The sequence below is a fragment of the Prionailurus viverrinus genome, chromosome D2 (genome assembly GCF_022837055.1).
Source record: "Prionailurus viverrinus isolate Anna chromosome D2, UM_Priviv_1.0, whole genome shotgun sequence".
NCBI classification, from domain to species: domain Eukaryota; kingdom Metazoa; phylum Chordata; class Mammalia; order Carnivora; family Felidae; genus Prionailurus; species Prionailurus viverrinus.
Genome location: NC_062571.1, coordinates 55,231,004 through 55,252,400, shown reverse-complemented (window position 1 = coordinate 55,252,400; position 21,397 = coordinate 55,231,004). Strand labels below are relative to the sequence as shown.

At 46.4% G+C, this 21,397-nt stretch overlaps 1 protein-coding gene across 1 annotated transcript in view; it reads left to right on the top strand.

Annotated features, from left to right (window-relative positions):
• The first annotated feature begins 1,463 nt into the window (after positions 1-1,463).
• PDLIM1 (PDZ and LIM domain 1) overlaps positions 1,464-21,397 on the top strand; it is a 48,371-nt gene continuing 28,437 nt past the window's right edge. Inside the window, exons 1-3 of the mRNA XM_047826251.1 lie at positions 1,464-1,680; positions 17,876-18,027; positions 19,612-19,696. Coding sequence (XP_047682207.1) covers positions 1,585-1,680; positions 17,876-18,027; positions 19,612-19,696 — 333 coding nt within the window. The 5' untranslated portion in view covers positions 1,464-1,584. The remainder of the gene's footprint in view (positions 1,681-17,875; positions 18,028-19,611; positions 19,697-21,397) is intronic.

Genomic DNA, 21,397 nt, shown 5'->3' with positions numbered 1-21,397 from the left:
CATACTACGTGCCAGGCACTATTCTAAGCACTGGGATACAGCAGTGATCGAATTAGCTCCCCTCTGGGAACTAATGGTTAGAAGTGGGGATGGGACAAACAATAAGTAAAATATTAACTATATGTCAGATGGTGATAAATACAATGGAGAAAGATAAAATAGGGAAGGTAAGAGGGCAGTCTAGAGAGAAGGTTCTAGATTTCTTAACATTTATTCATTTTTGAGAGACAGAGGGTGAGCGGGAGAGGGACAGAATCAGAAGTAGGCTCCAGGCTCTGAGCTGTCAGCACAGAGCTGATGATGTGGGGCTCGAACCCACTGATCATGACGGGAGCCAAAGTCAAAGGCTTAACTGAGCCACCCAGGCGCCCCTGGAGAGAGGGTTTGAAATTGAGTGCACTCAGCAATGGCCTGTATGATGACATCTGAACAAAGAGAAGGCCATGGATGGCTGGAGAAGAGAATTCTAGACAGAGGCCCTGAGGCAGGAGCAGGGCCAGTGTGGGGTAGGGGTGGGGGGACAGTAGGAGGATATGAGGTCAGACAGGGAGTTGGGTTATTCTGTGGGTGGCCTGATAAGCGTTTGGACTTCAGCCTTACTTGGAGTGCAGACCCAGCGGACAGCGGGGAACCTGGTCTGGTCTGGCGTGGAGAATGCACTGAAAGGCCAGAGTGGCAGGGAGCCCAGTTACAAGGCAGGTAGCAGGCTGGGAACTCAAGTTTTTGTCCTCAACTTAGGGCTCTCTCCACGCACTTAGCTCTTGGCCCACCCCGGACTTGACGTCTGAAATGAAGGTCAGAACCTACGGCGAACTCGAACTCCGAACTCCTGTCTGGAGGAAAGGTTTCTAGGAAAGTTGTGAAGTCCAGTCACAACATCGTGCGATGGTCTCATTAGCGTTAGGAAAGTTCCAGTGTGAGCTTCTGCAGCACGGGGAGCCCGGGCGGGGTTACAGTTACATCACTGACGAGCGGTGTGGCCTCGGGCGAGCCTTCTAACTTCAGGCCGGCTCACTTAGTTCATCTGTAAAATGGGGTTAAACGCCCTGACTGCCGCAGCGCATCCCATGAGATCATTCGAAAGCACCTTTTAAACATCATTAGCATTCACGAGAAGCAAACGTAAAAATGCAGTGGACCTCTGAGGGCTGAGTTAGCACAGCACTTCCAAACTCATTTTCGAAAGCGCCGAACCCGGCTTTGTCTCCGGCGCGGTGTGTGTGTCGGAACCTGCTTGGCTCGCACCTAGCACCCCCGGCGGGGCTGGGAGCGGCGGCGGCCTGCGCGGGGGAGAGGGGGGCGGGCGGGAGACGCTGCTGGGGCGGGGCTGCGCAGAACCCGGACCCCCCGACCCGCCTCGGGGCTCCCCGGGCGGGCGCGCTGGGCGGGGAGTGGCCGCGGGCCGGGCGGGGCGGGGCGCCGGGGCGGAGCCGTCCCCGCCCCCGCGCGCCCCCACCCCCGCGCGCTCCCCCCTCACGCCCGCCCCAGGCTCCCGGGGCCCGCGCCGCGCGCTCTTTCTCCGACAGCTGCCGGGAGCCCAGCGCACCCCGTCCTGCACCGTCTGTGCCCTCGGGTCGCCCCGCCATGACCAGCCAGCAGATAGTCCTCCAGGGCCCGGGACCATGGGGCTTCCGCCTCGTGGGGGGCAAGGACTTCGAGCAACCCCTGACCATTTCCCGGGTAAGAGCGCTCGGGACGCTCAGGGAGCGGGGAGCACCGAGCTGGGGAGCGGCGGACCCGGAGGGGACCTGGGGGAGGGGGTCCGGGGTCCCGCGGTCGCGCTGCCTGGAGACCAATGTTAGGGAGCCCGGGCCCGAGCTAGCACGGCCGGTCGCATCCAGGTGCGCCTCACGCCAAGCGCTCCCCGTGCGCCTGGGGCCTCCGCCCCTTCCCCGCCGCTGCGCTCCCGGGCGAGGCGAACGGGCGGCGGCCGGGCGCGCACTGCCGGTGTCAGCGCGCGCCAGAGAGGGGCCAGTTTTCGTTCTTTCGCCACCGAAGCGCGGCCCGGCGTGTGGGCGCGCCTTGTCCACGCGCGAGGGCGTGAGAGTCCCCGCAGCTACCGCACGCTGGCAGGTATCCCGTCCCAGTTCTTCACAAGTCGCCCGAGTGGCTGAAAGTAGATTGGAAGCAGCTGGAAAGACCTGGAAGTGAGGTGGAGTAGGTGGGAAGTTAACCCGGGGCAGGTGTGATGAATTTCTGAAACAACTATTCCTCTCTTTGGACTTAACTCCGTGGCCAGGTCTCACCTCGTTCCTACCTTTTGGAGAACGTACGGGATTTTGGAAACAGGCAAGCCCAGATAAACCCTCTTGGACATTCCCCTCCTCCTGCGGGAGATGGCCATGCCTTATTTCTTCCTGCCGTTCCCAGGTTATCAACCGAACAGCCACTTTTGCCCAGGGATACTGGGTGGGGAAGAGTTTTCACTTTGCGTGGAGGGGGAATGCTGCTTGAAAGCTTCTTAGAGGGGCCTTTCTTTGGGAAGGCCCAGGTGTAATGGGAGACCACCAGGCCCATTACCCTGGAATAAAGCAGAAACCCCAGGGAGACTCAGACTCAGGGTTTGGAGGCCCAGGCTTAGGTCTTCTAGTCTGGACTAACTGTAATGTCCCAGTGGGAGTTGCCCTATTCACTGCCTGCATCTAAAAGGCAGCCAATAAATATTTTCCAATAAATGACAAAGGGGAGCAAAAAGCATTCCCTGGTGTTAACACCCTGCCTAGAGGCCTGGTATTCCATTTTGGGGGCCATCTGCTTGCTGAAGCTGACCCTAAACTTGCCTCCCCAGTCATCTGAACATCCCTTTGTTCTTTGTGGGAGGATGGAGAGGGAAGGGAAGATCCCTGTGGGTGTTTTGTTTGTTTGTTCTTACTTAAATCCCTGCCTCCAGCGGCTGAAGGAATATGGTGGGGGGTGCCGGAGGCAAAGAATTGGGGGGCCTCTTCTTGGATTCTCTGCCAATCACTGTCCCAGCCATATTTCCTTCCAGGTAGGTCTAGCCCAGTGAGGTCTTCTCTGACTATCCCATCCCCTAAAGGGGCAGGTGACTCTGATCTTAGGCCCTGTTCCCCCTTTGTTCCACCTGCTATCCTGAGGGGACTTCTTTTATTATTCTTACAGGTACATGCTGTCTTCTCAGATACCAGCCAAATTCCTCAAGTGTAGAAACTGTGTCTTCTCCTAATCTAGACCCCTGCCCCCAAGCCTGGCACAGAGCTGAACCTGACCGTACCCAGTCAGTGTTTGCAGGCTTATTAATAAATGCTTGTCCTGGGAAGGCACATTTAGACTCGCTTACCTCATAGTCCATTTGTCCTTGCCCTTTGTGTCTATAATTAACCTGTCAGCCCTTTCCACTTCTGAATTTATATATGGCATGAAACCTTTTTTTAAGAAGTGGAGGCTATATTGCCAATCTGTTAAAAGGGCAGTTACTTCCTGTCATTTTAACTGCTTTAAAAAAGTGCAAGTGGCACTGTGCAGGAATGACTATGTGGCATGGAAACCACAACAGTAAATTCATGGGTTTGTACCTTCATATATTTATTCATTTGTTTATGGACTTGTTTATGTTTAACGAGCTTATACTGTGCAAAGCCTTGGGGTCCCAGCTATGAGAGGACACAGCTCCACTTTCAAGGTGTCCGTGGTCTAGTGAGGGAAGCTAATCTTTATAATGCCCTTGGCAGTGGCTTTGACAAGTGACAGTGACGCAGAAGAGGGGACGTTCTCACGCTCTCCGTTATACAGTTGTTTCTTCGTGTCATTATTTCTACGTGGGATAAAAGATGTGTCTCCTCACCTCCTGGGGATGAGAAAGTCGTCCTCAAGGGGCCCTGAGGTGGTCATCTGAGATCTTACAGTGGTCTGGTTTCTACTTCTTACTTGAGTTGCACCTGGCGGTGAGCCTTCTTACATTTTTGTCTCTGAGATGGGGGTAACCCCAACCATCGGCTGCCTGTTGAGGAGCGTGAGAGTGCTCAGGGAACAGGAGAGGGGAGGTGTAAGCACTGACAGAGACACACGCCTTCTGGCTGGCAGGTGCACTACATTTATCATCTGGGGCAGACACACTTTGCTGGTATGGTTTTATACACATAGACTTTGAGTCTCCACGCCAAAGCAAACCATAAAATTAGGCCAGGAGAGGAGCACCTTTCATTTGAATAAATGCGTTTGCTTTCTGTGGCGTGAATTATTCTGGTATTGGCTCCAGTCTTTTGTGAAGCTACTAAAGCTTCCGGATATAACTCTCATCTTGCATGCTTGAAAGGGGTTCTTTTTCTTTTTTGTAATAAAAAAAAAGTCATAAAATATAAATGCATTGGAAACAATTATAAAGTAAATACCTGTATAGTCCCCCACTCAGGACAAGAACTAGAACATTGCCTGCGCTCCAGAAGTGCACCAGACATAATCCTATCTTGACATATGGTAATCACCTAGTTTTTTTTCTTTATAGTTTTACCACCTAAATATGTTTCCTGAACACCATAGCTTAAGTTTACCTGTTTCTGAGCGGAATCATACAGAACACATTGTGTGTGTAGTTCTTTTACTCATTGTTTATTTCTATTATTGTGATAAAATTTCAATCCAGGTTTTCAACTTTAAATGGGCATGAACCAACTTGCTTCCTCTTCCCAGTTTCTACCCCAAGGCCCCTACTGTGGACTCCGTGATGATCTAGCCACATATTTGCCTCTGTCCTCTGAGATTTTTTTTTCTGTCACTTCCTGCTCCAAATCTACAGTTGTCTCTCCTTAAGGTTCCCCGCCCCCCCCCCATATCAATATCTTATTTCCTCTAGTTGCTTTCAAGGGAAGCCTTCAGAGAATCCACACCCAGACCGAAATTGCTGCCCAATTTATGTTGACTGTTTTTCTGTCCCAGCAACTGACAAAAGACAGGAAAGGGTGGGGCCAGAGATAAGGGGGTGCTCTTGGGGGGAGGAGCTGTTATTTGCCTCTTGAGTAAGCCTTTGCTAAGTAAGAGCAGTGTGGTTTTATGGGGAATGCTGTACCCTTTGCTCGGGTGTCCTAAAGGAAGCTCAATGATGGATACTTGGTAGCCAGAGGGTCTTTTCTGATTTTTAGGAGTGTTCTTTTCAGACTGAAATAGATTTGCATCATGTCCTAAGGGTCGAAAGAACAGGGCCTGTCAAATTGTGAAAGGCAAGAAGTGTCCATAAAGGCTCACTATATTTTAATAGCCCTTGCCCCGCACCCCTCCTCACCTGGGAAATATTAGCTGCTCCAGCTGACCATGGTTGATCGAAGGAGAGAGGAGGAAGAGGGTCAAAGGGAAAAGCACTTAAGTGCTTTCAATAATTTTTTTTTTTTTTTTTTTTTAAGTAATCTCTACGCCCAGGGTGGGACTCAGATTGACAACCCTGAGGTCAAGAGTCAGTCACATGCTCTGACTGAGCCCGCCAGGTGCCCCTGGAATAGCACTTAAGCGAATGCTTGAGCCTACTGGCAGGAAATTCACCAGTGTTGGGACCTTCTGATCAAATACTCTGCCCTTGCCCAACCTTCTGCATGCCAGGATTTGTCTTTAAAGAGGAGAGGGGGAGAAGAATGATGTTCAGGTATTGTAGCGCGGCAAAGGACCAAGAGGAGATTATCACCTAACCGCTGAGGTCACACTCTCCTTGGCTCATCAGGACTGGGAAGAGCACCAAGCAGTTGCTTTTGTGCAGAGAGCAGGGACAGGCGGCTCCTTCCCGAGGATGCCACCCCATTGTTCCACAGAGAGCTTTGCTTTAGGTAATTTGTTTGAATTTACATAATTTTACATTGACTGAACTGCTTCCTTGTAAAGAAGAGGGTAGAAATTGGTTAAAAATGAGCAAAAGTGGCTATGTCAGAAAATCAATTTTTAGAGGATGGTTTGACTTCCAGTGTGTCACAGGAAAGCCTGGGGAAAACTGCCAGAACATCTGTATGGTACCTGGTAACATGTCCAGGGCGGAGACTCAGGCTGAGCTCCTTTCCGGTCCTGAGCACCACACTGGGTGACCCTGGGCACATTGTTCACCTTCTCTGTGGTTCAGTTATCCGTAAAGATAAAATAACAAACCAGCAAACCCACTGGTTTTGTACCCTTTGAACATGAGGGCCTACTTCTTCGCTGTTAAGAAATGTTTCACCTTTAGGCAATATGGTATTGGTTGTACCTTCGACTATGAGTTGATTAAGAAAATGTATTCTGAATTCAGAAGTGTTTTCAGGTGATTCTGTGTTGTGTTATTCATCCGTGATTATCTGTGTTCAGATGACTCTTGTGTTAATCATGAGATAGGTCTGGCTTCAAAGCCCACAGCCTTAGTCTCTATCTCATAATAATCATTTTAACAGCGGCTAACGTTTCTTCAATGTCCACTCTGTGCTAGGTGTGCACTTGCATTATCTTCTGTGTTCCCCACAACCCATGACACAGAGACACAGGACGCTCCGGCAGTAAATTGCAAAGCTGGGATTTGAAACGAGGCAGACTGGCTCCCAGGCTAGCTTTAACCACTGTGTTCTGCCTCTAGATGATTCCTGTCAATATTTCATTGGTGGGAATCTTGGCACATAACTCAGCTCCAAGAAGTGCTAATGGTGGTACAGGTACAATGTAAGGGGTAGGGAGGACCCTCCTGGGCTCCTCACCCCAGAGCCTATCATACCCGTGAGAGTTGGCCGTGGTGACCTTAGCTGTTTTGTCGCCTTAGCCCAGGTGCTCCTGGAGCTCAGAGCATCCCAGAGACCAGCACTTCCCCTCCCTAATCCCCGGAAAATCCAGAAGCCATGGCCCCACCTGCGAGAATTGACAGTCCAGCTGTGGGATTCCATGACCACGTGGCCAGTGGAGAACAGAAGCACAGAGGATTTGAAGGATTAGAGAGAAGCCTGCCAGGGTGGGTAGGAGGGGATTTGGGGGCAGTTTTTGTGTCAAATGAAGATGACTAGGGATAAACAGATCCACATTGCTCAGCCACTCGTGGGCCTAGAAAGTGGCAGCCAAGCCAAGGCCAAAATGAAACATACCCATGAAAGCCTAAGGGAGAAAAAGGTTATTTCTGTATGGCACTTAGCACCCTGTGTGATTGTCGATGTCGTTAGCCTCATCGTGGGCGAACTGGAATGCTCCTCCGTAATTGAGGCCTGCGGTGTGCTTTCACGTACGTGGTACACTGCCTTCTGGGCAAATTCCATAAACCTTTGAAATGATTTCCTGAAGAACACTATGGTCTTGAAGGAGCCCGGCTTCTTGACCAAGGACTGAGAGCCCAGTTTTTATAGATTGGGCTACTCATATTACCACGTGAGACCGTAAGGACACAGGTATGACCTACAGAAGATAAAGATGTCTGAAATGTATATGGATAGATTAAATTCAGATAGGGCCACAAGGTTTTACATCCATTTCTTTTTTTTTTTTTTAATTTTTTTAATGTTTTGTTTTATTTTTGAGAGACAGAGAGAGAGCTTGAGCGAGGGAGGAGCAGAGAGGGAGGGAGACACAGAATCCAAAGCAGGCTCCAGGCCCCGAGCACAGAGCCCGATGCGGGGCTTGGACCCACGAACGCGAGATCATGACCTGAGCCAAAGTCGGTTGCTCAACCGACTGAGCCACCCAGGCGCCCCAACATCCATTTCTTTTTTAAATGAATTGTGAAAAATACTCATGCTTCTGAAGCTGAACCCATACCCATACCCTATGACCAACAATTCTGATAGTTAAATACTCCATAGAATCGTGTCCATATGGGCAGCAAGACACGTGAAGAGTTTTCAAAGCAGCACTATTCACGGTAGCCCCAAACTTGAATAATTCCAGTGTCTAACAACAATAGGATGGATAAACAACTAGTAGTAGAGTTAGAGGACATTAAACACCACCGGCAGTTGCAGGAATTGCAACTCTGCACAATGACATGAAGGAAACATGTAAAAGGGAAAATACTATGTGATTTCAGTTATGTAAAATTAGGCAAAATTAATCCATGGTGATAGGAGTCAGGGTCAGGCTAGCAATGGGAAGGCGGTAGGAGGGGCCTTCAGAAGTTCAGTTCTGTTTCTTTACCTAGTGCTGGGTTCTTTACCTAGCCCTTTCTGTGTGAGACTCTATCCAGCTGTGTGTTTATGATTTGTGCACTCTTCTATATGTGTGTTACCCTTCAATTAAAAGTTTCTATAAAAACTTTCATGCTTGGGGCATCTGGGTGGCTCAGTTGGTTAAGCGTCTGACTTCAGCTCAGGTCATGATCTCATGGCTCGTGAGTTCAAGCCCCACATCGGGCTCTGTGCCGACAGCTCTGAGCCTGGATCCTGCTTCGGAGTCTGTGTCTCCCTGTCTCTCAGCTCCTCCCCTACTCACACTCTGTGTCTCTCTCCCTCAAGAATAAATAAACATTAAAAAAAAAACTTTCATGCTTGTTATAAAAAAAATTAAATAACATAAAAATGTGGAATGCATAAGGTTAAGACCCCTCCCCACACCCTTCCCCAGTCCTGCTTCCCAGAGGTAAATAAACTCTTGACAGTTTGCTGCAAAACTTTGCAGACTTTTCTCTATTCGTGTAACATTTTTAACATCAATGTGCCATGTCATAGTAATTTATATGTCATGTAGACATCATTGCTTTGTACCTTCTGCCTTATTTTTACTGCAGCAAATCAAAAGTTAAAGACATCTTGATGTCATGGTGAAATGTAGTCTCAGAATCAGCCTGCTCTGGGCTCAAACTCTGTCTTGTTCACTTACTAGCTCTGTGTCCTTGGGCAGGGATAGCCCCTGAAACTTCAGTGTCTTCACTTGTAAGGTAGGGATGATAGTAATTGTCTTCAAAAGACTGTGGTGGGGATTAAGGTGATGTGTATAGAGAGGCCAGCACCATAGTGAACGCCTAGAAAGCATCAGGACGCAGTGCTGTTAGATAAATACCAGGGGTGATCTGTGCATTGAGTGCTTATTATAGGCCAGACATTGTTCTAAACTTTTGACACCCGTAATGTCATTTAATCCTCCCAACAAACTAATGAGGTTGCTGCTATTATAAATTCCATTTGATAAGTAAAGAAGCTGAGTTATAGAGAGCACCTTGCCCAAGGTCATGTGGTTAGTCGATGGTTGGGCTTTGGGTTATGGATGGTAATTATTGGAGCGATTTAAAAACACATGGGGTTCATAAAGGCTTGTTTGTGAGATTCGGTGATTTCTTGATAAATTAGGGTGTTCTATTTTTTTTTTAACTCCTTTTTAATTTTATTCCTACCTAAGAAATAGTGTTTGGTCTTTCAGACTAGGAGAGCAGTCTCTGAGTTGTCCTTCCTCAGTGTAATAGCTTCCTTCACACTAACCATGAAGTGAGGCTGAATTAAGGCACAACTCATCTACAAGCACCCAAACCCTACTCTGTTGCCTCATTTTGTTGAGAAAATGGTTACAGTGTAACATTTTGAAACTTTGTTGAGGATTTTCAGGGGAACCTGTATAAGCTCATACAGGTTCTGTGACTATAATGTAGCTTCAAAGTGTGGGCCATACCTGGGCCCACAAAGAAATTGAGTTAAAAGTATGACTTGAGAGTTCAAATTCCACATCTAAATGGCATACTGCAGGGAAGCCTGGGTGGTTCAGTCGGTTAAGCATCCAACTTCGACTCAAGTCATGATCTCACGGTTTGTGAGTTCAAATCAGGCTTCTGCTGTCAGCACAGAGCCCACTTCGGATCCTCTGTCCCCCTTTCTCTCTGCCCCTCCCCTGCTCATGCATATTCTCTGTGTCTCAAAAACAAACAAATAAATAAATAAATAAATGGCATACTGCAGGGTTGGGTGCTGTTCTGTTGCCCACCTCAGAATCTTTTAAATTTATACCCTACTTTGATACAGCCATTAAATCCGTGGAGGTTGACCCTAACGATACATGGCACTGAGACTGAACTTGAATTCCAAATTTCCTTATTCCAGTCTTCTTTTATATAATGCTGAATTATATCATTTATGCTATCTCACCTACTCGTAAGAAGAATTTAAGGTGATTTACAACAGACATTTACAATATTTCAACATAACACACATCATACGGTTTAAAATAAAATTGGACCATAGAAGAGGAAAGACATGTGCCAGACCTTTAAATCAGATGGTTTCTCTAATTGCATATCACACTGAGCTGTAAGGGTTCTGGCCAAGGCAAAATAGCAACCATGTTGAGTGATTCAGCATCTGGAATGAAATTACTTCTACAAAATGAAGTTTGCATATCACCTTCAAGGGTGTTGACCAGCATGATGGAAGCAATACACACACACACACACACACACACACACACACACACGCATATATACACACACGTGTGTGTGTGTGTGTGTGTGTATAAAGATTTTATCTTCAAAAAAATTTTTTAACATTCATTTTGAGAGGCAGAGTGTGAGTGGCGGAAGGGCAGAGAGAGAGGGAGACACAGAATCTGAAGCAGGCTCCAGACTCTGAGCTGTCAGCACAGAGCCCGACATGGGGCCCGAACTCACAGATGGCAAGATCATGTCCTGAGCTGAAGTTGGACACTTAACCGACTGAGCCACCCAGGCACCCCATTTAAAGATTTTATTTCTAAATAATCTCTACACCCAACATGGGGCTCGAACTCAAAACCCTGAGATCAAGAATCACACACTATACTGACTGAGCCAGCCAGGCACCCCTCTACGTATGTATGCATGTGGTGCACATATATGTATCATGTATGTGTATATATTTATATTTACTCTGTTTCAGTAAGAGAGAAATACTCTTCTCATGGATGTTTCTTTCAAGGGCCTTTTGTGTATCTTAATAGGAGTGTAAGCCCTTGAGGTTGTTTCTGGAGGAAGATTTTAGGGTCTGAGTATTTTTTGCTTACCTTGTAACTTCAGGGAGAGAGCTTTAGGGGAAGGGGTAATCAAACCCATGTTTCCAAACTTGATGAGCATCAACATTTTCTGGGAAGCTTTACAAAATGTATAGATTCCCCAGGGGATCTGATGACTGGCCTGCCTGGGAACAATTGCATCATCCTTGCAAATATCAGAGTTTTCCTGAGTTCTTGGTAACATGGCTCCATTTCTGGCCTGAGGTGTAGATACCAGTTCCAAGGGGCAAGGTTAACCGTGTTCTGTGAACATTCAGGAAATTGCCCTATATTCCTGTCCACAGGTGAAAGAACCTTCTGAATAGAAATAATTTTTTTCCTTAGGGAAAAAAAGCTCTGCATCAGAACTGTTTAAACTATTTGGTGACTATTTAGTTAAAATTGCTCTGTCAAAAGGGTAATAATTCAGTTTGTCATCCAGACTGGAACACTGCTAAAAGTGAAATTATCAAAAAGCTTTTGATAATTAAGCTGGGAAAATAGGTTAGTGTCCTGAGCCAACTAGGGTGTCTCATAATCCTAGCCATAAAGCATTTTACATTTAATTTTGCTTCACGTAACTTTAAAACTAAGCCAGTGATCACACAGACACATTTGCATGAGGGGTCAGGAGGCGACATAAATGAGTTTTGACTTGAGGGCGAGGTAGTAAGAAAACTATTAGGTAGCTGCAAGAGTGGTTGGAGGTTTCTGTCTGTTAGTGCACACTCCATGGAGCTGTGAGTTTTCTGATAAGTGGCAACTGGTACCATGTTTCTGTGTCGGGGGCGATAGAGTGTGGCGGGGGGGAGGCTGTGCCGAATGGAGAGCTCGTGCCTGATCTAAGGGGGCAGAGGCTTCTCAGCCAGTGCTGATTGTTTAGGTCCAGAATTGCCAGATTTCTCACAAGGAGCTGAGAATGTAGAGTTTTGTGTGAAATTTACCAATATATAGATATTGGCGAGTTTTCCATTGTTCGTCAAAGTACAGTCTTTTTAGAAAACAGCAGGGTTCTTAGAGCCTGGTCCGTGTTTACGTCTCCAGCATCATCCCCTTTCTCTCCCTTTGCCAGTCCACATGCTGTGCCTGTAACTTGCATGCTCTTTCCTGCCTCCTGTAGTGCCTTTATACAGTTTTAAGCAATACCTCCTCTTGGGAGTCTTCCCCGATTCCATCCACTGGCTGTTGTACGTGCCCGTCTCCCTCAGGAGATTGTAAACTCCTTGATGGTACGCACCATCTTTTTCACAGCTGCATCCCAGTGCTTTGTGTGGTTCCCAGAATCTGTAAACAGTAACTTGTATTTCTGGAGCTTGACCATGTGCTCAGCCTGAATGATTTCATGTAATCCTTGTAACAGCCTTCTGGTGTCAGGACTGTTATCACCCATGTCTCCTAGATGAAAAGAGGTGAAATATCCTGCCCAAGGACACTTAGCTTACATGTGACAGAGACAGGACTTGAACCCTGACCGTCTGACTTCAGAAGCCACATCTTTTTTTTTTTTTTAAGTTTACTTATTTTTGAGAGAGAGTGTGTGTGTGTGTGTCTATGTGTGTGTGTGTGTGTGTGTGCACGTGTTTATGTGCATGCAAGCAGGAAAGGGGCAGAGAGAGAGGGAGACAAAGGATCCGAAGCAGGCTCTGTGCTGACAGCACAGAGCCCGACGCAGGGCTTGAACTCACGAATTATGAGATCATGACCTGAGCTGAAGCTTAACTGACTGAGCCACCCAGGCGCCCCTGGAAGCCACAGCTTAATCAACAAGCTACACTCTCTTTCAGAATGTACTTAAGGAATGGCTGGTGAATGCATGACCGAGAAAGAGAAGATGGGAACAGAGGAGGGATAAAATAGAAACATGCCATTATCACAGAGGAGCAAGGGGTATCTTTTCACTTATGGCCAGCGGGTATGCAAAACATTCGGTTCTGTGTAACAGCTGTGTTTAGTTATTTAGATGTAAATTGAAGAAAGTGGGAGAGCTCCATCGCAGTTCTATTCTGCACCATTTAGAAGTGAAATTAAACTCCTCAAAAACCTTAAGAGCTCAGGAGTCTGGCAGCAAGGCTTTAAAGATGCATCAGGACCTTGCAGTATAGGGTGGTTGTATGGCTTGACCTCCGAGCCAAGTGTCTGCCTGGGGGCTGACGGGTGAGACAGACGTTAAGTGAATTCTGCAGAAAATGGCAGGTTGTTCATTAATGGAAATGGTTGTGCCTAAGCCCATTTGTTCTCATGAAGCAAGAGTGGTGTTGTGTGGTCTCTGGGGAAGAAAGCTGGTAGAGGGTTTTTGAGGATGTCTCTTGAGCTAATGTGTCTGTTTCTTCGGAGGAGTGTACAGGATTGCTTTGTTAGACGTTGAAGCTGACTCCACTGTGAGCTGGTTCTAATGGAATTTGATGGTCAGGAGGAAATTAGAATAGACAGTGTGGGATACGGGGTTAAGTGGATAGACTCTGGAGCCCACCAGCTGCGTAGCCTCATGCAAATAGCTTTAACCCCTGTTCTTTCATTTCTTCAACTGTAATGATGCAGGTAATACCAGTTAGCTACCTGCTAGCATGGCATGAACACTGATAGGTTAACCCTCGCCAGGTACTTAAACTGTGCCTGACACATAAGAAGCATGTATGAACTGTTGGCTGTTACGATTATGATGAACAGTGTCGGGAGGATGGGAGCTCATCATTCAGGATGGAGACCAACCAGGGTTGTAGACACAGGTCTTCTCCCAGTGCCATGTTCTGATTTGGGTATTTTACTAGGGCGGGGTCACCGGGCCCAGCCCAGTACAGAGCAGCAGAGATTCTTGTCCTGGGGCGGAGACGCCCCGGAAGTTTGTGACACCAGTTCCTTGTGCAGGAGGCTAAGGCAGAGGAGTCTTCTTAAATCTGGGTTTCTCTTTGGCTCTGGCAGTTAGGTTGGGAGCATCTCCTGTGGCATCTTGGTAAACAGAAAGGGAATGGAATTTGGAATGAGGGGATGTGCTTTCAAGTTCAGGCTCAAGCCTTTAGCTGTGAGAACTTGAATCATTCATGGCTTCTCTGAATCTCAATTTCCTTATCTGTGAAATTGTCTTTTTTAATTTTCTTTTAAGGTGTATTAATTTTTGAGAGACAGAGACAGAGGGAAAGCAGGGGAGGGGCAGAGAGAGAAAGGGAGACACAGAACCTGAAGCAGGCTCCAGGCTCTGACCTGTCAGCACAGAGCCCGACGCGGGGCTCAAACTCACGTACTGTGAGACCTTGACCTGAGCCAAAGTCAGACGCTTAACAGACTGAGCCACCCAGGTGCCCCTTTGTGAAATTGTCATATGTTGGTGGTGAGGTCATCAAACACTAGATTGAATGTGAAAGGGCTTTGCATTGTTTAAATCCATTTTTTTTTCAAAAGTAAAAGTGATCCGTTTCTCTGTGTGATCTCATCCAAGTCCCAGCTGATGATATTTTCTTATAACTTTCTGAGATTTCCCTTAGCTTCCCATCAGTTTGTCTTTTAAAAAAAAAAAAAAAATCAGACCAGGAAACGGGGTGGTCAGGGCCCAGTTACTCAGGCTTGGGACTCTTAAGACTGGTTCTAGCTTGTCCAGGACCTGTCGGGATGTACTTAACAAATGCCTCTCCCACAAGACAGTTTGAACCAATGCTGGAAATTCCAGAGTTCTTAGAAGCTGAGCATTTTAAAGTAAAAAAGAAACTTCTGTTTTCATTTTCTCAAGCCTGTCCCTTCCCACCCCACCCCCATCTCATCATTTTAGTTTTGTGGGTAGTTACATTCCAGGATAGCGCTATTGAGGGAAATGATTATTTGATTCCTTTTGAAATAGCCATTTATGAAAGGGTATAATAAAGCAACATGTTACATATTTAACAACACTAGATATTTTAGATTCAGTCACTCATTGGACAAATATTTATTGAGTGACTACGTCAGGCACTGAGGATACCACAGCACAAAAGGCAGACAAAAATCCTGCCCTCACACACCTTACTGTTCAGTAGGCCCTCAGGCATTAAGTCAATAAACCCACAAAATAGATTTACAAATCTAATGTGACAAGTGTCATGAGGAAGAAAAACAGTGTGTTAGAAGGAAAGCGGGGATTTACCTTAGATTGGAGGTCAGGGAAGGCCTGAGAGTGGGTCATTTAAGTGTGACCAGAAGGAAGAGACTAAGTTAATCAGGACAGAGGTTACAGGAGATGCTAAGGCCCTGTGGTTGGAGAGAACTAAGGAAGGCCATGTAGCTAGAGCTTAGTTGGGGAGAGTGGTATGATGAAGGTGAGGAAGGAAGTGTGGTCTGCACGGACCTTGTTAGTGATTCTGGATTTTATCCTAAGGGGGTCTCTTTAACGCTATTAGATTTCACACTAATATTAGATTTTATGATAGATGGGTTCCATCAGGCTGCTCTTTCTGGAGATAGAATTTGCCGACAGAATTATTGCCAATCCCAAACAGAGTAATGCCTGGGGCCATTTTTTTTTTAAGCAAGCTCTATGGCCAATGTGGGGCTTGAACTCACAACCCTGAGATCAAGAATCGCATGCTACACCAGTTGAGCAAGCTAGGCGCCCAAGGTCTCTTGCTTTTTACAAGCCAGATCTCTGGTAAATAGATGATGCGAAAGCCAGAAAGGAAGGTTAGGAGGTCACGATCCCTGCACTGGCTTCCTGCTACATTCCAGAAGAGTTTTGCCTGATAAAGTCATAGCATGTCTGAGCTGGAAGGGACCCCAAGGATCGAGTCATCCACCCTTTATTCCCTGGGGTCAGGGAACTGTTGGGAGGGATGGGCCATGACGACAGCATCGCACCAGCCATCTCAGAAGGGTCAGTGTTTTCAGATGGGTGAGGGCTGAATAGAAACTGTGGCTACTAGGGCGCCTGGGTGGCTCAGTCAGTGGAGCGTCTGACTTCGGCTCGGGTCATGATCTCGCGGTTCGTGAGTTCAAGCCCCACATCGGGGTCTGTGCTGACAGCTCAGAGCCTGGAGCCTGCTTCAGATTCTGTGTCTCCCTTTCTCTCTTCCCCTCCCCCTCCCCCACTCACACTCTGTCTCTCTGTCTCTCTCAAAAATAAGTGAACATTGAAAAAAAAGAAAAAGAACCCATGGCTGCTGAAAACTGCATCAGCCACAGAGGCCTCCCACACAAACCTTGTGTTCTGGTTTGGTGCCTCGAAGGGCCTCTGACCCATGGTGTGGCTTTGTGGAGACACCCGGATGTTCACAGGATCTTCCACGGTGGCTCCAAGGGGAGGCAGGATGCCCTGAACGCTGGGAGTCTGGGTGTGTTGCCACCACTCTGCTCCCAGGGGACTTGGAATCCCATCAAGGAAGGTCTTTTAATATCACAAGTCATAGACCAACTCTGGGATGACAGTAGTATTTTTAGCATACCTTGGTTTAGAAAATACCTAGTAGCAAACAATTACTCTGTGGTTAGTACTGCTTCCGAATGAGTTTGTACTTCATTCATTGCAATAACGTCTGTAGTTCACTTGAAAAATAGCTGTACATCTGTCGGTGTGTGAAGCAGGATATTTATTCAGTTCACATGTATTGCTGCTCAGTAGGCAAATGGACTTGACAACCCATTGCAGTAATTGACTGGCTTTCCCCAAGCATGGGTGGCCCATAAATTGGGAACTGCTAGTTCAGAAGCATTGGCCCGGAGCACCCAGCTGGCTCAGTCAGAAGACCGTGTGACTCTTGACCTCAGGATTGTGAGTTTGAGCCCCACGCTGGGTGTAGAGATCACTTAAAAACAAAATCTTGAAGGGTGCCTGAGTGGCTCAGTTGGTTAAGTGTCTGATTCTTGATTTCCACTCAGGTCACGATCTCATGGTTCGTGGGATTGAGCCCCGCATCGGGCTTTGCGCTGACAGTGTGGAGCCTGCTTAAGATTCTCTATCTCCCTCTCTCTCTGCCCCTCCCCCACTTGCTCATGGTTGGTCGGTCTCTCAAAATAAATAAACATTTAAAAAATAAGTAAAATTAAATCTTGGGAAAGAAAAAAAAAGAAGCATTGGGCTGCAGAAAACCAGCCACCTATAGGAAATGATCCTAATTGTAATCAACTTCTCAGTGGGAGGAAACAGACCATGTAAGCCGCACCACCATATTTTAAAGTATTCTTTATTGCTTTTTTTTTTAATTATGAGAATAATTCAAGATCATTGTAAAAGCCAAAAACATTATACAAATGTATAACTGTGAACAATTTTGTGTGAAGTGTTCCAATTTGTTCTGTGCATAAATAATATAAGATTTTTATAGAAATAAATAGGATGTTGCTATGCATTATGTTCTGTGTGTGTGTGTGTGTGTGTGTGTGTGTGTGTGTTTAAATGTTTATTTATTTTTGAAGGAGAGAGAGTGCAAGCAGGGGTGGGGTGGAGAGAGAGGAGACAGAGGATCTGAAACAGGCTCTGCGCTGTCAGCACAGAGCCTGACGCGGGGCTCGAACTCACGAACCGTGAGATCATGACCTGAGCTGAAATCAAAAGTCGGACGCTTAACCAACTGACCCACCCAGGCATCCCTATGTGTGTGTGTGTTTTTAACATACTTGGTAACTTATTTTAAGGAAGCAACAAGATTGAGTGGGAAGAACATTGGGTTTGGGTTCTGGCTCTATAAATATACTAGTTGGATGATTAGTAATACAGTGATAAAATAGTTGGGTGATCCCAGGTAAATCGCAGATCTTTCTAAGCCTCAGTGTCCTGGTCTCTAAAATAGGGACTGACATTTGTCCTCTCTTAGAAGGTTGTCGTAAGGATCCAATGACACGGTATATTGAAAAGGACTCTTTGTAAAGCATGTGTATTGCATGGATATAAAGGATTATTATTATTTAAAGTTACGATTTCAGCCCTTTTCCCCTTTGAAGTGCTCTGATCAGTGAATACTTACACCAGTGGTCATTTACTCAATGGTTTCCTTGGAGACGAATAGGAACTAACCTGCTCTTCCCTTTTTTCCAGGTCACTCCCGGAAGCAAGGCTGCGATGGCTAATCTGTGCATCGGAGATGTAATCACAGCCATCGATGGGGAAAACACCAGCAGTCTGACACACTTGGAAGCTCAGAACAAAATCAAGGGCTGCGCAGACAACATGACTCTCACGGTCACCAGGTAAGGCATGGAAATGCTCCTTCTTCGCCTGCAGGCTGCTTGTGGGAAGGTCCACCGCACCTGTCCCAGATCCCCTCCGGCCCGAGCCCTGTGCCCTGTGGCAGGCCAGCAGGTCTGTGGGATTGGGGTTTCCTCAGGTTTTTCTTTTTTCCTCTTGCATTTTCCCAGTGTTTCTTATAGTGTGGGCATCTCTCTCCAGGAGCTCTGTGTTTTCACTTGCTCCAACACAACCAACCAAAACTTTGAGGAAGTCAAATCAGTTAAGCAGTCAGCTATGACGAAATGAAAATTTCTTCTCAGATACCATGGAGAATCTACTTAGGATGCTGCTTGCATCACACCATGTGAAGCCGGGGGTACCACCCCTGGAGGTTACAGTGGCAAAGAAAGATACCAACACGTTAGACAAAGTGCTTCGTGTAAGCTTAAGTGCTACGAGAAAGGATAGTTGAATGTTCTCAACGGGTCTGGTCGCTGCTTGAGGAGAGCACTTGGGCTTGGGAGTGGTCACTGGGGTAGAATTCCCATTCTTTTTCTGATTAGTCTTGGGTGGGGGGCTGGATGTCAGGAGAGATTTGGTTTAATATTTGCTGGCTGCCTCTTTCCTGTTGGATCAAGTTCACATTCCTCATTCTGATCTTCTGCTTACCTGCTGTTTAATGCAATTAACCTTGGCTTCCACTGCTCTTCATTGTGGGCCCTTTGCTCAGGTTCTTATCTGAAATAGGTTTATCGCTTTTTCTACCTTGTGCTATAGGACTAGTGGGAGGACCAGGTGTAGGGCAGGAGGTCAGAATATTTCATATATGTTAGAGCCCTGCCCCTATAGGAGGCCCCCAACATGGGGCTTGAACTCAAGAACCTGAGATCGAGAGTCACCCCACATCACTTTTTCTATCCCTTCAAAAGCACGTTTGTCCCTCATTCTCCTCTCCATTTCTACCTCAGTCCAAATCCTTTCCAAGACACTCATTCATTCATTTTTTTTTTTATTCATCTACCAACAAATTCAACAGGTGTATCTTGTATCTGGCCCTGTGCTTGGCAGTCTAACAATACAGGATACGCATAAATGTTCTATTTCATTCTACACTAATGAAAGCTTAGACTAGACTGAGGTTTATGCTATGTGATCAGTACAAAGAAATCCTTTGCACACTCAAGAAGGGAGGCACCACTTTTATTTGGACCAGCCAGCCTTCCCACTTGGTGAGTCAGTTCCCCAGTCTGGCTCAAGAACACTGGGAGGGGTAAAGAAGAAGCTCTTTATGTCCCGACAGAGGTAGGCCATGTGAGGCTGCTCGGGACTGTAGAGGAGGCTGGTGTGGCTGGGGGTCAGCGACACAGTGCAGTGATGGAGGGTGAGGCTGAAAGAGGTCTGCGCCACATGGGAAGCCATCAGACGAGACGTGATCAGATGGGTGCTTTGGGAAGATCACACTCGTGGCAAACAGAGGGGAAGGCGAGTGGCAGGCAGAGTGTTAGTTCAGAGCGCAGAAGTCAGGCAGCAGTGGGCATTTTCCCGTCCTGTTTTTAGTATATGTGACTTAGCATGAATGAAACAACATTGTCAATGTGTTGCAGATCTGAACAAAAAATCTGGTCTCCCCTGGTGACAGAGGAAGGGAAACGTCATCCATACAAGATGAATTTAGCCTCTGAACCCCAAGTAAGTACTTGTTCACCGTTGCCACTGCTCCTGTCTTGTCTTCCTTTGACACAACTGTTTGGCCTGCCCTGGGGGCCTGGGCCAAGGTCAGGAGAGCCCTCCACAGACAACCCTGGGACCTGGCTCTTGTTCACTTCTTCCCGTAAGGGAACGCGGGAGGAAAGAGCTGGAAAGCCCCAAGGCAGTGACGCCAGGGCCAGGGCTGGACACAGAGTGTAGGAAGCGATACAGGAAGCGGGTGGAAGCTTTCCTGTGCAGAATAGGGTGGCAGGACTGCATGAAATAAATGAGCTGGCTCAGCTCACTGTGGATTTCAGATACATGTGAATCATACCAGGCATGAAAATCAGTGTGGGTCCTGAGGTCTAGAACCTGGAGGGGAATCAGAATCGTAACCCTGCCTCTCCTGGGAAACCCAGACCCCACTCTCTTGTTTCCATGAACCTTGCAACGGAAATCTCCATTTTTGTTTCACTGAGACCCTAAAATCTCTAAAATAAAGTGCACTTCAGACTGAAACTGCTAGGCGGTCAGCGCACAATTTGTCAGCCGAATAGAATTTCCGAGGACGGTAAACTGTCTAAAGATCCCATATTTGTAAACAAATCGATTGTAAGTGATTTTCTTTCTTTCTTCCTTAATTGTGTCTTCTAAATTATCTACAATGAATGGGTATTCTTTTGAAATAAGGGGAGGGGTACCTGGCTGGCTCAGTCGGTTAAGTGTCCAACTGTTGGTTTCGCTCAGGTCACGATCATGCAGCTTTGTGAGCTCAAGCCCCTCATCGGGCTCTGTACTGACAGCACAGAGCCTGCGTGGGATCCTCTCTCTCTACCTGTCCCCTACTCATGCTGTCTCTGTCTCTCTCAAAATAAATAACTAAACTTAAAAAAAAAAAGTGGAAAAAACTTAAGAATGTTTAGAACATTTTTGTAAAATTCCTTGTGCCTGACCTACTTTTTACAAAGTGTGTATCTTGGATAAATTAATTATTAATAACAAGTTAATAAATAGGGGCTCCCAGCTGAGTCAGTGGAACATGTGACTCCTGATCTCAGCGTTGTAAATTCAAGCCCCATGTTGGATGTAGAGATTACTTGATTTAAAATCTTAAAAAATAATAAGTAAGTTGAGAATGGCTTTTGAAAACTTCTCTTAGACTGATGTGTGATTGTTATACATTTAACCCCAGCTGAAGATTTGAACTTTAATTTTTTTTCCTAAAAAAATTTGGGACACAACTTACTTTTTATGATGAATCAAGATACAATAAAAAGGTAGCACATAACTAGATCTCCTTTATACATGACAGAAGCTTCTATGAAAATGAACTCACAAAGTATGTTGGTGTGAATAAATGAATGGTTGTTTGTAAGTCATGTTTTCTCAAAGGTATCCATTAAAATTTCTGAAATGTAGGCATACAGCATTTTTTTCATTAATATAATAAAAATCATACTCAAGAAATCCTAAGAGTTACATCAAGGACAATTTTGAATCTGGCGTTTCAGAACTGGCATGAACATGTTCAGCTCCTATAAGGAAAGCTCATAAAATGGCACTCAGTTGTAAACTGGCAGTTGTAAAAAAGTTAATTTTTTTAAGTTTATTTATTTATTTTTAGCAATCTTTATACTCAACATGGGGTTCGAGCTCATGACCCTGAGATCGAGAGTTGCATGTTCTTCCTACCGAGCCAGC